Source organism: Nelumbo lutea, chromosome 7 (genome assembly GCF_056320005.1).
Source record: "Nelumbo lutea isolate HS-2025 chromosome 7, American lotus-T2T, whole genome shotgun sequence".
Lineage (NCBI taxonomy): Eukaryota > Viridiplantae > Streptophyta > Magnoliopsida > Proteales > Nelumbonaceae > Nelumbo > Nelumbo lutea.
This window is the reverse complement of record NC_142690.1, coordinates 30,098,776-30,114,605: the sequence shown is the minus strand read 5'-3', so window position 1 is coordinate 30,114,605 and position 15,830 is coordinate 30,098,776. Positions and strand designations below refer to the sequence as shown.

General features: G+C 41.4%; 1 protein-coding gene across 8 annotated transcripts; it reads left to right on the top strand.

Annotated features, from left to right (window-relative positions):
* Window positions 1-3,259: 3,259 nt before the first annotated feature.
* LOC148845934 ((-)-germacrene D synthase-like) lies at window positions 3,260-7,402 on the top strand. 8 transcript variants are annotated; one of them, XM_088956169.1, is made up of 7 exons: window positions 3,260-3,451; window positions 3,938-4,211; window positions 4,702-5,077; window positions 5,484-5,702; window positions 5,831-5,873; window positions 6,419-6,667; window positions 6,814-7,402. In XM_088956169.1, exons 1-7 carry the CDS (start codon window positions 3,314-3,316, stop codon window positions 7,105-7,107), a joined length of 1,593 nt encoding a protein of 530 aa, XP_088812295.1. In that variant the 5' UTR covers window positions 3,260-3,313; the 3' UTR covers window positions 7,108-7,402. The 8 variants fall into 8 exon arrangements, with proteins under 8 accessions (XP_088812295.1, XP_088812293.1, XP_088812298.1 ...); XM_088956167.1 differs by having other exon boundaries at window positions 5,831-5,969; XM_088956172.1 differs by having other exon boundaries at window positions 3,263-3,376.
* Window positions 7,403-15,830: the final 8,428 nt, after the last annotated feature.

Below are 15,830 nucleotides of genomic sequence, written 5' to 3'. Positions count from 1 at the left end.
TACTCGAAGCAAAGGGAAATGGTCCCGATCACATTACGAATGGAGTTCGGGTGAAGCTGGTCTATTGTGGCGTTGAAGTGGTTCAAAACCTCTATGATAAGAGGGTGGAAAGGAAGACGGTGCCCGGCTATGAGTTTCTCCTGGAAGATCACGACTTCATCAAGATTGTGCTCCCATGGGAAGTTACCTGCAGGTAGACTGTAGGCATATTCCCCAGGCAGATTGTATTGCCGGATGAGGTATCGGAGCCTCTCTAGGGTCATAGTGGAAGGACCGAACCTATCCGACATCCGACCTCGGTGAGAGGTGGACGCCAGATTACCCGAGGCCTCCCGCACCTCGTGAGACTAGACTTTGGTGGGGTCACCTTGAGCCGAGGTACCCACCTCAAGCTCATCCAACTGACTATCGAAACTAGACATAGTAAAAAAAAAAGAAATGAAAAATGAAAACGACCTGGAAGGAATAAGGAAATTGAAAGAAAAGCTAAGGTGACTCACCAAGGAAAAACAACCGAACTGGGGAGAATTGACCCGAGAGGGAGGCCTTAGACACGAGCTCAAGACGAATGTTGAGAACTTATGGCAAGGGAAAAATGACCAGGACCCCCACTATTTATAGCCATTGTACGCGGGCATCAACGGTCAAGATCAAGATGATCTGATGGCTCTCAAGAAAACTGGCTATGCGACCTTCGAGGCAAAATCGATTTAGTGTGTTTTTTGATGTCTGCGGAGTCCATAGATCGCTTGACGTCCGCGCGTGGACTGTACGCGACCCGAGTTGGCACACCGCGAACTCCCCGTGTCGACAAGAATTCCTGAGCTCCGAGCCAAATCCACCTGGCACACCGCGAACTCCCCGTGCTGGGTCAGAACCCCCAACACAGGGAATGGGGGGCAATTGATGGATGGTGATTTGGCCTGACCTTGTAGCACGGGGACGCGTTGGTACAACCTGGCATAAATGACAAATTAGCGTGGCAGCCTGGCCATAACTCGGCGTGATGAACTCGCCGGAGCCCGGCAACACAACTCGACGGACATGGCAACTCACCGAGAAGTAACATCCAGCTTACCCCAAATTCTCCCTAAGGGAGCGCCCCGAGCTCCCTCCAAGCGGGGGCTCCCGAGCTCCTCCCAATGGGCCCCGAGCTCTTAAGGGAACACCCCGACCTACGGATAAGTATCTTGAAGTGAAAACACTTCGGGTCAGCCCTATTGACACTCCTGTCCATACTTGCCTAAGGCTCACCTCAAGCATAAGCACCTCGGTGTACCCCCAGCACCCCAGTGTAAGGTAGCTCAGACCAATGCAGCTCGGTGCAAAGTAGCTCGGCAATCTGCGGGAAAGATCTGCCTAACAATAGTACCTGCCGAATCTGGAGGCTGCATCCACGTCTCTTGTCGGGCGGCGTCGTGCCAACCACTTCTGCCAGATGTGGCATGCCTGACAGGTCTGTACCATGCAACGACTGCCTGCATCCGCCACCTCGGTTCTGGTAGTAACGGTTGTGGTAGAGGCAGTTACGCCTGATTTGAGAGATCTCCGATATAAAAAGACCTCGACCTCTAAGAAGCCAAGGTACTGAACTTGCACCATCTGCACTCTTAGCTCTCTCTTTTTATTCTATTCAATTCTCTCAGAGTTCTAACTTAAGCATCAGAGTGTTCCCGCTGGGTGAGTTCCCCGAGAATTCTTCACCTTCCTCTTCATCTCAGGTACCATCCGTCAGCTAGAAGCTAGGTACCATGCCCGGATCACGCTGCATCAAAAGCTTTAGTTCTGAATTCCTATTTCTTTGACATTTTTGGTTGTGTTCCATCTAATAGATGGGTCTTGTGTCATTGAGGTCAATGCAGTATAGGTATTTCACTCAGAAAAACTTACACGATGCCATGCTTCTGTTTTTGGAGATTGCTGATGATTTACCAGTTTAACACTAGAGGTTTTTGTCTGTGTCAAAAAGACAAATTGCCATATCTTAACAGTTAAAAGTCTTATGAAATATTTGACTGGTAATCATTACAGAGCTATATATGTATCATGTATCAATCATTTTAGTATTTCACTAATTCTTCTGCTACTTGCTATGCTGTTAATATGCAAATAATCTAGATGAATCTAATAAAACCTGACCAAAGTTTATCCATATGATCAAAGATACTATCATCTGAAACAGATATACATCGACTTATCCTATGGCCAAACTCCTTAATGCCTCTACTTTGGATTATCTTTTTAATCAGCTTTAGAAACAAAATAATGTGCTACCAAAACTAAATGACTAATGAGCAGGTGGATCTATCAGGCAGCTACTATGACACCATCCAAAGTTATCATGTGGCGTTATTTTGTATTCTCATCCGCTGATCCTTCTTTGTCACGTCCCATCAGTCCTCTCTCCTAGTAATGGCCATCCAAAGTTATCATGTGGCGATATTGTCTCCGCGGTAGTGCTTTAAAATCCTGTCACATTTCCGTAAATTAAAATCAACCTGTCAAATGTGTGATTCATGCTTTGACACACCTAGAAATAATTCCAAAACATCACAAATTTCATGGAAATGAGGTCTTTTTCATCAGTGGGTATTCTGATTTGTCAAAGTTCTCCCACCATCTTATCCTTCCATTCTCATCACATGTGAATTTAGGTTCTGTTTCGTTTGTGGGAATAGAGTCTGAAATTGAAATTTGAATGGACTATTTAGATTCTAACTATTTGATTGGATAGAATCATAATTTCATTTTCATTCCTTTTTCTTTTGAAATTACATTCTCCCATTTGAGGGAATGGTTATTTTCTGCTCCTCCCTTAAGAATGAAATCCCACTGATTAATTCCCATTTTCATTTATGTCTGAACCAAACAGACTATATGGGAATAAACCACTCGGATTTTGATTCCAAAGGATTTTTGTTCCAATTCCAACTGCAACTAATGAACCCCTATCATAAAAGTGATTAACAATCGGATGATATTTATCAAAATTTACAAGGGGTTTTGATTGGTTAAAGTCTTCACTGGTAAGTCAGGATTTGATCCCAATACAAAGTCCCAACTGCCTTACATGTGGATCATCTTCTGCTGGGTCCAGGTCTGTACCCTCTATAACCATATGTTTTGGCAGCATTGGATTTTTCCAAAACATACATTCACATCAGTAACAGTAACAGGTATGGTATTATGCTGTTGCCAAATTAATCTTGTTAATCTTGTTATCACCAATAGTGGCCTATAAATATCTACTCATAACCTTTAAGTTCTTATCATCATTCGCCATTCATCCAAACCTCGTCCCTTGAGGAGCAACATGCATCACCAAGCCTTTTCATGTCCCCCCATTTTGCGTCTTCCCGAAATTGAAAAACCAAAGGTTGTTCGTCGCTCAGCAAATTTTCGTCCTAGCATTTGGGGTGATCGCTTCGCTACATATACTTGCGATAACATGGTTCTCTCTCTCTCTCACACTCACACACAGACACACATCCTAACATTTGGGGTGACCGTTTTGCTACATATACCTGCAATAACATGGTTCTCTCTCTCTCAAACACACACATCCTAGCATTTCAGGTCGCTTCGCTACATATACCTGCAATAACATGGTTCTCTCTCTCTCTCATACATACACACATCCTAGCATTTGGGGTGACGCTTCGCTATATATACCTCCAATAACATGGTTCTCTCTCTCTCACACACACACATCCTACCATTTAGGGTGATTTCTCCGCTACATATACCTGCGATCACATGTTTCTCTCTCTCTCACACACCCACGTGGGCGGGCGGAGCCAGGGGTAGTAGAGGGGAGCCATGGCCCCCCTAAGAAAAAGCCCTAGCTCCACCCCTGCTCTCTCAAACATGTACCACACAGCCACAACGCACAGATGTGTGTTTTATTTGGTTTTGACATATAAATTTGTCTATACAGACAATTGATGCCTGCAATAAACAAGCTGAAGGGCTGAAAGAAGAAGTGAGGTGTATGCTAATGAATTCTACCAATGGTCCATCAGAAATACTGAGTTTGATTGACACAATCCAACGCCTTGGATTGGCATATCACTTTGAAAGAGAGATCGATGAGATCCTAGAACATATGCTTGTCACCCATGTTGGATATTTCAATGGTGTGGATGATGATCTGCATACCGTTGCTCTTTGGTTTCGATTACTCAGACAAAATGGCTATAATATACCATGTGGTAGTCATCCCTCACTTCTCTTCACAAGTTTCTTTTTCATTTCTATGTTTATTATGCATATTCATTAGCGAAATTAAATCATGGTATACATTGTCCAATGCTGAAGGAAATACTGACCCCTTTTACTAAAATAATGCATATACCCTACAACCCCTTTATTTGATCAACCTTTAATCAGGAACCATTTATATTTCTGTTTGAGAAAAGTTATGTGACCTCTTAAAATTAATTCTCATATCAACCTTTTAGGATACAAAACCCTACCCTCAAATTATTACTTTGGTTTGGAGGAGTGTGTGTGTGATATGAGAACTGTTTGGAGTATTTTTGGAATTAATTAAAACCTGGACTCTCTTTTCCAACTTGCTTTAAGAGGGCGTACAACCATTCCCAAACAGAAATATAAATGGTTGATCCCCAACCCTCAACAAATAATGATGCCTTTGTGCTTTCATCGTTCATTCATTTCCTCAATCGGGTGGTCAAGCAGATATCTTCAACAAATTCAAAGATGATCATGGAAAGTTCCGAGATGGCTTAACTAGAGACCTAAAGGGCATTCTAGGTTTGTATGAAGCTGCACATCTTGGGATACGCGGAGAAGAAGTTCTAGATGAAGCCCTTGCTTTTACCACTGCTCAACTTGAGTCGTCTGTGGTCACCAATACAAGCTCCCATCTTGTAAAACAAGTGATGCATGCCCTAGAGCAGCCCTTCCACAGGAGTATGCTCAAGTTAGAGGCACGCCATTATATATCTTTCTACCAACAAGATGAAACACATAACCCAGTTTTGCTACAGTTTGCAAAGCTAGATTTCAACCGATTGCAGCCTTTACATCTCAAGGAGCTAAGCCAAATATCTAAGTAAGTTTCTTTTACTTCCCCCCGTCCCTACAAAATAATAATAATAATAATAATAATTAGGGCTGTCAGCGGATCGGGTTCAGGTAGAATAGGAATTAATCTTGCTCACAAGAAATACTAAGGATTTGGAACTGAACAGGACCCGACAGGGTCTGTAAGTTTTAGACCCAGAATTGAATTGATCGGTTCTCGAGACAATTGGGTCTGACCCGATAGACCCAATTGAGTCAGGTCTGAATCGGTTCAAGGTTGAGAGGAGCTGGTATATATACATATATATATCAGGACCAGGAGAACCAATCCATCAGATCTGTTGGGTCGGCCCTAACCCATTGATAGCCCAACAAAAGAGTCCTTCAAGGTATGTATCAACTAATCCAGGCTTGTTTAAATATCTTTGTCAAAGGTGGTGGAAAGATTTAGATTTTGCATCAAAGATACCTTATGCTAGAAACAGAGTGGTAGAATGCTACTTTTGGATAATGGGAGTGTATCCAGAACCTCAGTACTCTCTTGGAAGAATGATCCTAACCAAAGTAATAGCCATGGCATCAGTGCTCGATGATACTTATGACATATATGGCACACTCGAAGAACTCCAGCTTTTTACGGATGCAATCGAAAGGTTTGATGCATATCTCATGGCTTTTTAAACATATCATTATTGCTCAATTTCTATCAACTTAAGTCGTTAGTTAGAGTTCTACTACTTCATCTCCCTCTTGATCATTTTATTTTAGTTCATCTATTCAGGTGGGATGTCGGTGAAACTGATCAGCTACCGGAATACATGAAAGTAATATATCTTGCACTCTTAGATGTTTATAATGAAATTGAGGAACAGGTGAACAGAGAAGGAAGATCTTATTGTGTATATTATGCAAAAGAAGCGGTACATTAATACATACTTCCACTTCTCTGATTCTTTTCATCTCGAGTTGTGTTACTTATTCCTCAACTTTTTTTTTTTTGTCCTTTATGGCACTTTTTTCTAACCTTCAATGACCCTGATGGCCAGATCATTCATCCCGAGAACCATCCAGACAACTGATTTCGTTTTACCATTAACCCGATCCTTGGCCAAAAATTATTAACTTGGTCAGTGATTCATTGACCTGCGAGATCGAACTATTGATCTAGACAACGGTTTTTTATCATTTTTTATTTTTTAATTGAAACAGGCCATCCATTCAAACTGAATGATTGAACCGCTGGCCCAAAAACCGGTGGCCAAAGTGGTTCTACCTCCAGATCGATTTTTAAAACATTGCTTTATGCTTAACTCGTTGAAAATCATAAACTCACATCCTAACAGTCTCTATTATTTTAATCGAACTTCAGATGAAAAAACAGGCTAGAGCTTACTTGGTTGAAGCCAAATGGTTCTTTCAAGGGCACATTCCTATAGTCGAGGAGTATATGGATGTGGCCTTGATCAGCACTGGTTACCCTTTGCTGGCAGTTACATCCTTTGTGGGCATGGGAGAAATCGCAACAAAGGAGGCCTTTGATTGGGTGTCAAACCTACCTAATCTCGTAAAAAATTCAAGTATAATTAGTCGTCTCATGGATGATATCATGACTCATGAGGTATGTATCTTAGACAATAAGCATTCATTCATTATTTTACATTGAAAATCTACATCTTAAATAGTGAATGAAGATTTTCTATGAATGAATGTATGTATGCATGTATGTATTCTAATTAATTGCAATTGTAATTTTTGTATGTGAAGTATGAACAAGAGAGAGGAGATGTTTGTTCCAGTGTTGAATGTTATATGAAGCAATATGGTGTGTCAAAGCAAGAGGTAGTTGAAGAGTTCAGTAGGAGTATCACAAATGCATGGAAAGATATAAACGAAGAGTGCCTCAGAACAACTGCCATACCAAAGCCACTGCTCACAAGAGTTGTAAACCTAGCACGCATGATGGATGTTATCTACAAGCATGGAGATGGATACACCAATGCTGAGACAGTGTTGAAAGATCACATCACATCTTTGCTGATTGATTCCATAAAAATTTGAGTAGGTGTTCAATAAATTATAAGCTTTCCGTGTAGGGCCCATCTCATAAAATAAAATTAGAATCCACTTCACTTCAGCCCACCCAATCGAGCAATTGTTTCATTACTGGAATGATCCTAACCAAAGTAATAGCCATGACATCAACTCTCGATGATACTTATGACATATATGGTACACTTGAAGAACTCCATCACTTTACAGATGCAATCGAAAGATTTGATGCATATCCAATGGCTTTTTAAACATGTCATTATTGCTCAATTTCTATCAACTTAAGTCATTGGTTAGAGTTCTATTACTTCATCTCTCTTGATCATTTTATTTTAGTTCATCTATTCACGTGGGATGTCGGTGAAATCGAACTGCTTTTTTATAAGTTGCTTATCTGAGAAAATGCAATTATCTAGGTAAGTACACTTACATGGGTTACCCATGTTCGTTTATTTTCCAGGTAAATAAGGTAATGTATATTTTAGTCATAGAAATCCATTATTAAAAGGGGCATTTTTGTTCCATTCAAGTACTGACAACTTTCCCGTTATGTGGGAAAGTTATTTACCCACCTTAGGAGATGGGCATCACTTGCCTGGATAAGTGATGATACCCAGGAAAATAAACTTTCCCTGGTCCCCACATAAAGCTGAAAAAAGAACATGGGGTTCTTGGTCAATGGAAACCAAAATCCCATTGACCAACTTTCCCCCCTCACAAAATCCAAAAAAATAAACGCCCCCTAAAGTAATATATCTTGCACTCTTAGATGTTTATAATGAAATTGAAGAATAGATGAAGAAGGAAGGAAGATCTTATTGAGTGTATTATGCAAAAGAAGTGATACACTAATGCATACTTTCACATCTTTGATTCTTTCCATCCTGAGTTATGTCACTTATCCCTCAACTTTTTATTTCGCTTTTCTATCAACCAAACATGGCCCAAGAAGGGTTACCTAGAGAACAATGTTCTTTATGGCAGTGTTTTTGAACCGTCGTTGACCGGGATGGTTGGACTGTTCGGCTGGAATTCATCTATGCAACCGGTTCTGTTTCACCCTTAACTCGGTCCTTGGGCAAAAACTGTTGACCTGGTAGGGAAACCGCTGATCTGTGCAGTTGAACCATTGACCCATTTGACCCAAACTATGGTTTTAGCTGTTTTTTATTTTACTTATTTTTTTATTTTTTACATTTTTTAACTGAAATGGGCCATCCATTCAAACCGGACAATTGAACCGCTGACCCAAATATCAATGGCCAAAGTAGTCGGTTTTTAAAACATTGCTTTATGGTTAACTTGTTGAAAATCATAAATTCACATCCTAACAATATTTATTAATCTGATTAGTGATAAGAGCATACATTATCGAATAATTAAATTGTATTAGTATTTTGAACCTTGGGGTTAAAGTTGTGATGGGTGAGTTTAATGATGAAAGGAGTTATAATGGGGCGAGCATGTAATTGAGATTACGATGAGAGAGAGAGAGAGAGAGAGAGAGAGAGAGAGAGAAGATGGGAATTAAAATGGATCAATCTTCACTTCTTTTTAGCTGTCTTTAAATTGGGTTATGTGGAATCCATATAATACACATGCATTTTCCGATGTTTTTATATATCAAAACTCAAGTAATGTATTAACTAGAGGATGGGAGTTAATTCCATAAATATAAAACTTTGAATGTGAAGGATTTGAATGAAGTGAAGAATAATATTTCAATTTATATTTTTAGCCCTCACAATTAGAGAATAACTAAATTCAAAAGTATGAATATTTTAATATAGATCGAATAAGATTATATGAAAGATAATGGGAATTAATACTTCAAAGATAAGACTTATTGAGAAGAAATTGAATGAGATGAAAAGTAGTAGTTCAAATTACAATTTTGTCCACATAATTAAAGATGCACTAGTTGCAAAAATAGTAGACTTTTAGTCAACATACTTCCTTCAAATGTAAATGGGTTATATGAACTTTTGCATTTAATTGCCTAACTAACGTTCCAAGTATTAATACTAAAAATAAGTTATTCAAAGTTTGTTTTAATTAGTAGTCATTTTTTTCAATAATTTTGGTTTGATAATTTGACAATGTAGACGAGTTACTAATATCTATACTATGTATAAACAGAAAGGTCATAAAAGTTAGAATACTTAATTTGTATTACATGGTACATGTTTTTTGTTTTCATCCTTTGGTCCTTCTTTGTCATGTGGCATCATTCCTATCTCCTCACCTTTTAATACCCTTTGGTACCATGGATTGGTAGGAGAAAAGAGGAATTAAGGTTGTGTTTGGTTTGAAGGAAAAAGGAAGGAAAAGCAAGAGATAGGAAAGGGAATCTACATTTTCCTTCAAACCAAACACAACTTAAGGCGCGACAGGGGAGGGGGGGGGAGTACTAAAGGTATTTTAATTGCTTTATGAAAATAGGAATCTTGAAATGGAAGGCAGAGATTTGATATTTGACCCTAAAATAGTTTCCATCATAAATAATTGCTTTATGAAAATACCAGCCGTAGTGGTTTTAAATCCTACCATTATCAAAATAGCAGTTGGTTTAATATTGTACTGTTTACTTAAAAGAGTAAAGAAGTATCATGTAGTGATTAGTATTAAAAAAAAGAATAAAAATGTACGAATAAATCCAATATAAATTTCTTATTTCCACTGTAGATCTATAAACATTTAAAATGTCAAAAATTCCCGCCTATAAATTGGCATCAATTTCGAGCTGACACCCACCCTAACTGTACACCGTGAGATCAACCCTCATTCTCCCAAAAAAAAAGCTAGTGAAATTTATAGTTATATAATACAGTCCAGAGAACTCCCACTTAGTATGGAAAATAAAATTGAACACATCATGCATGTGTTAGGCATGTTAAACGATGCATGTGTTAGGCTTGAGTTCTCCAGATTTTTGTTGTATTAATGCAGAGATATTATTAATAAATTAAATTGACCACATCATCCATCATGTGTTTGGCATGTTAAACGATGACGTTAAACATCCGGCCAACAAAAACATATCATATTGCTTTTAAGTGTTGTCCACACAAATGTGTGATTCATGCGCGGACACACCTACAGGAAATAATTTCAAAACGTCACAAGTTTCATGAAAATGAGGTCTTTTTCATCTGGGGATGTCAAAATCTCCCACTTTGAATTTAGTTTCTATTTGGTTCGTGGGAATAGGAGTTTAGAATCGAAATCAGAATGGGCTATTCCAATTCCAGCTATTTGATTGGGCAGAATCGGAATCTCATTCTTATTCACGTTGGAATGGCATTCCCCCATTTAAGGGAATGGCCATTCCTTGCCCCTCCCTTTGGGAATGAAATCTCACTGATTAATTCCCATTTCCATTCCTGTCTAAACCATAGTTAATAGATCACTCTGATTTTGATTCCAAAGGATTTTTGTTCCAATTCCAGCTGCAAACCAAACAGGCCCTTAGTTATTTAAACATTAACCATGCATCCATACTATTATTAGATCGCTGATGTATTTATTTACATATGTTAAGGGATGCTTGCTAATGTGAATTATTTTATCTTCTTCAATAGAGGTTTGACTATGATACCCAAAAGACATGATACTTGAGAAACATATTACTAATGAATCGGTATGATAAAAATGATAAACAATCAAGTGGTATTTATCAAAATTTACAAGGGGTTTTGATTGGTTAAAGTCTTTTCAGATAAGAAGTTGTTTTTTTTTTTTTTTGAATTTCCTCTTATTGTCAAATTAATCTTGTTACACCAATAGTGGCCTATAAATATATCATCATAACCTTTAAGTTGTTATCATCATTCATTACGAAGGAATGGAAACGGGGCGGGTTTGGGGTGGGGCACCCCCTTCCTGTCGTCGCCCTGAAGTCACGATACCTTGCCCCGTACCCGCCCCATCCCCAGAGGTGGGGCGGATTCAAGGCGGGGCATCCATTCCCCATCAGGGACTGGGAATCCTCAAAAATTTCCCATTTCAAGGTAATTACATAAAAATTATTTATTTTATGTACAATTTATACATAAGATATAGGAATTTGGGGGGATTTTAGAATTGAATTATAATACTTTAGGGGTAATTCAAAAATAAAATTATGGGATCCTAGGATTTTAAAAATTTAGGGAAAACTTAGAGATGTTTTAAACATCAATATTGAACCTAGATATATTTTACTAATTTACCTTCGGGTTTAGGGCAGGTTTGGAAAATTATATACAAAACCCGTCCCCGCCCCATACCCGATTCAGGGAAAATTTATTTTCCTTGTCCTTGTTTAGGGTCGATGAAAACCTGCTCCGTTCGGGGTGGGGGCCCCGGTTATATGGGTAAATTGCCATCCCTATCATTCATCATTCATCCAAAGCACATCCTTTGCGGGTCAACATGCTTAAACAAGCTTCTTCATGTCCTCCCACTTTGTGTCTTCCTGAAATTGAAAAACCAAAGGTAGTTCGTCGCTCTGCAAATTTTCATCCTAGCATTTGGGGTGATCACTTCGCTACATATACTTTCGATAACATGGTTCTCTCTCTCTCTCTCTCTCTCTCTCTCTCTCTCTCTCTCTCTCTCTCTCTCTCTCTCTCTCATACACACACATCCTAGCATTTGGGGTGACTACTTCGCTACATATACTTGCAATAACATGGTTCTCTCTCTCTCACACACACACATCCTACCATTTAGAGTGATTGCTTCGCTACATATACCTGCGATCACATGTTTCTCTCTCTCACACACGCAGGCAGGCGGAGCCAGGGGTAGTAGAGGGGAGCCATGGACCCCCTAAGAAAATGCCCTAGCTCCACCCCTGCTTTCTCAAACATGTACAACACAGCCACAATGCATAGATGTGTGGTTTTATTTGGTTTTGACATATAAACTCGTCTATACAGACACTTGATGCCTGCAATAAACAAGCTGAAGGGCTGAAAGAAGAAGTGAGGAGTATGCTAATGAATTATACCTATAGACCGCCAAGCGAAGTGGATGAAATCTCTACGAGAGTCTAAGGGCCAGGATGCCGAGCTAACAAGAGGAACCTCGGCATAGGCAAGTAAAGAAAAGTCGGGCATATTATCAGTTCGGCAAAATATCAGTCAAAAGACTAAAACGAAGCAGAGACTAAGTACTAAACACCGAAACAGGTTGCGCGAGTGCAATAACCCGGGCAAGAAACATATCAGGCATATTATCAGTTCGGCAAATTATCATTTCGGAAAAAAGAACAACACTTTACAAAAAAGATTGTCTATTTCATTGCGAGAAAAGGAAGAGTACAAAAAAAATAAAAATTTACAAGCCCAGAGCTACTTCTTCCTCATCAGAAGGCACTTCAACGACACCCGAAGGCCCTACCTCGCCCTCGAAATCTGGCTCATCATCAGTAGTGTTGGTCATCTCCTGAGTTATACGCAAAGTGGATATGGCACTAATATCGAGGTCAGGGTACGTGTTCCAAATCATCCACCGGCTCAGTTTGAATCCTCTTCTGTAAGAATCCACCATCAGGTCGTCAAAACGCGGCGAGGCGATGTAGTCCTCAACGGCCTTCTTCTTGGCATCTTCGATACCTTGGGAAAAGATCTGCATTTTGTCCCTGATGTCCTCCTGAAGATATTCGACATGATGCTATAGATCCAACCTCAGGTCCGCAATATGCTTCACGACCACCCCCATGGCCTCGGCATCCCGCTGAGACATTGCCTACCTGGCCATAGCAATGCGAGCAGCCTCTTCGACAGCATGAGCAGCCGCCTCAGCAGCTCGCGCCTGTCACGAGCTCCTCTCCACTTGTGCCGCTAAGGCGTGAATAGAAGAATTCACCTACCAAAAGAAACAAATCAACAGCAAGAAGGATAAGAAGCGAAGAAGGCAGACAAAATTTGACTTACCACCATAGCATGAGTTACGGCACGACAGGCGACTTGATTAAAGGGAAGATGGTCCACGCCGCGATCTCCTCGGGGAAAGTAGCCTCCCTACTCTTTCGAAGAGCGTAGTTCGGCGACAACATGCTCCTGAACTCCCCTTAAGCTCCCCAGCCCGAGGGCCCAGCCCGCGTATGAGCGGACCCAGAGTAAGTAGGAGCACTAGAATAGGCGGAAGCACCCGTGTGAGTTGTTCGGCGTAGGGGCCCCTGCCGCTCCCTGCATTGAAGGAGCCACCTTGGGCTCCCTAGGCAGATCCTCCGACGTATGGTCTGGAACTTGTGGCTCCTCCTGGGGCAGTTCGGTATGAGTTCGCTTGGCGACCCGCTTCCTCCTCTTCATGGCTTGGAACAGGCGCCCCCCACGAGTCCTCTCTGAGTCCATCACACCAACAGAAAAGAGTTCGACATCAGAAGAAACAAAGAAACAAAGCGAACAAGAAACCTACCTAAACTCAGGCCGGCCGCAATAAGCTTGGCCTCCGTTAGGTATTGATGGCACTTTAACCCTTATCGTGCCCATTGTCGGAGGCCCTTCACCGTCTCTATATTGAGAGTGACACCAGAATCAGGAGCGGCCTCCCCCCACCCGGTCTGAAAAGGCCACCCTTGTGCACTTCGCACCCCGAAGTAATCCCGCTTCCACGCTGGGACCTTGTTGGGAAGTTCGTGCAGAAACTTAAAACCCGGGCGAGGAGACAGGTAATACGCCCATCTTCCCCCGGGAAGAGAACCCGCTTGTTTCTTGATCATTAAAATAGAGGAGAATATCTCCAAGTCTAAAGGGAAGCACTGTTCACAAAAAAGGGAGGTTGTCCCCACCAAGTTCCGAATAGAGTTCGGATGAAGCTGGCCAATGGTAACGCCGAAGTGGTTTATGACCTTGATGAGAAGGGGTGGAAAGGCAATCGCAGCCCCGCAGCTAGCTGCTCCCGAAATATCACAATCTCATCAAGACCGTGTTCCCAAGGAAAGCTACCCGAAGGAATAAAATAGGCGTACCCGTCGGGCAAATTGTAAGAAATAATAAGAGATTGGAGCTCCTCGGGTGTCATGGTCGAAGGACCAAACCTATCTAGCATCCGACCTCGATGAGAGGTAGACGCCAAATTGCCCGAAGCGGCTCGGCCTACGGGTTCAAAGTCGTCCTCAAGTTCTACCTCAGGATCACTAAGGCCATCGGGGGATGAGACTCGGTTCGTAGAACCTACATCAGACCTACTTGAAGAATCGTCTGAGCTATCCGAGCTAGACATCGAGGAGAAAAGGTGGATTCAAGAAAGTACTCACCCGAAAAAATGTTTCGAAGGCTCCGAAAACTGAAACAAGCAAGAAGACCTTGGAGGCGAAATAACAAGCCTAGACGCAAACTGAAAGGCCTGGGCACGAGCTGAAAATTTGGATGCGAGCTCAAGAAGCAAACCGCAGAAGTGGCAAATCAATTGGGGTCCCCTACTGTTTATAGCTACAGTAACCAAGAACCAACAGTGCAAATCAAAGTCAATCCGACGCCCCGCATTCGGGCTGACCACACGTCCCCTGAGACTGAGACGTGATTGGCACACGTCTCTCTAAAACGGACGAAACGTCAGCGCACGTCTTTTTGAAACCGATGATGCGTCGACAAACATCTTTCTGAAACTGACAACGTGCCGCACACGTCTTTCTGCAACTGACAACTGCCAGCGCACGTCTCTTCAAAGCGGCAGTGGCACGCTTTTTTCAAAATCAAAAGACCCACTGTCAAGTTCCTAGTGGCGCGATATTTTGAAATTTAAAATAAATGCGCGCTGCCACGTCTGTCAACATTTGTAAGCAGGCTGCCACATCTCCCACCTTTTTGGATACTCCAAAAAACCAAAGAACCCTGACAAAGCACCTCGCGCTACCAAAATTCGAAGAACGGGACAAATCCACCTACCACCACGCAAAATCCCCGCGCCAGGGCATGACCCTTGGCGTGGGGAGTGGGGGGCAATTGATGAAGGAAGATTTGGCCCGACTGAAGAGATAGGAAATCCATCATATGGACTCCCAAAGATTGCGGAATAAGGGGGCGAATTTCAAAAATTTCTCTCTCCGTTCAACTGGGAATCGAATTCCCTATTTAAAAAATCATATTTTCAATGATCATTCTTGAACCATAAACTGAACTAGATCTGAACCAAAAGGAGTAGGGAGAGATAATACCTGATACAGAGAAGTAGTATCTCCCAATGGAGGTGTTCATGCCCAAAAAAGGATCCAAAATCTGCTCCCAATGAAGATGACGCAGTGTAGGGTGGAGCAGAATTAGCAGTGTTCTTCCAAAAGAACTTGATCATTCTCAAGAATCACCTGGACGGCTTGTGAATACAACTCCCACCAATCTTTTCTCCAAAAGAGTGGAATCAAGATCCAATCTTGATTTCTTCCAAGAACTGGTGATTGAACTGCTGTAGGCGGCAGCTGCAGGAAGGAGGCGGCAAGAGAGTAGTTGCAGGGTGCAGATTTCTCTCTTCTGTGATTTCAGCTCTGAAGACATGACTATCTATTGCTTGCTTGTGATTGTGTCTAAAGGCTGCCTCCCCCTCTTCCTTTTATAGACTTAAAGGGATCAGCTCCTAATCCCATTAGGAGTTGCTAACCCAAATTATATCTGGATTAGAAGTCCCTATAAGATAAGGGATAACCCTTATCTTTTCTGCAGATTAGATCAGCCATCTCCTAATCTAATTAGGAAGTTTCCAAGATCTAAATGAACTCTCTAAGTGGATAGGGTGTGGGCCCAATCCTA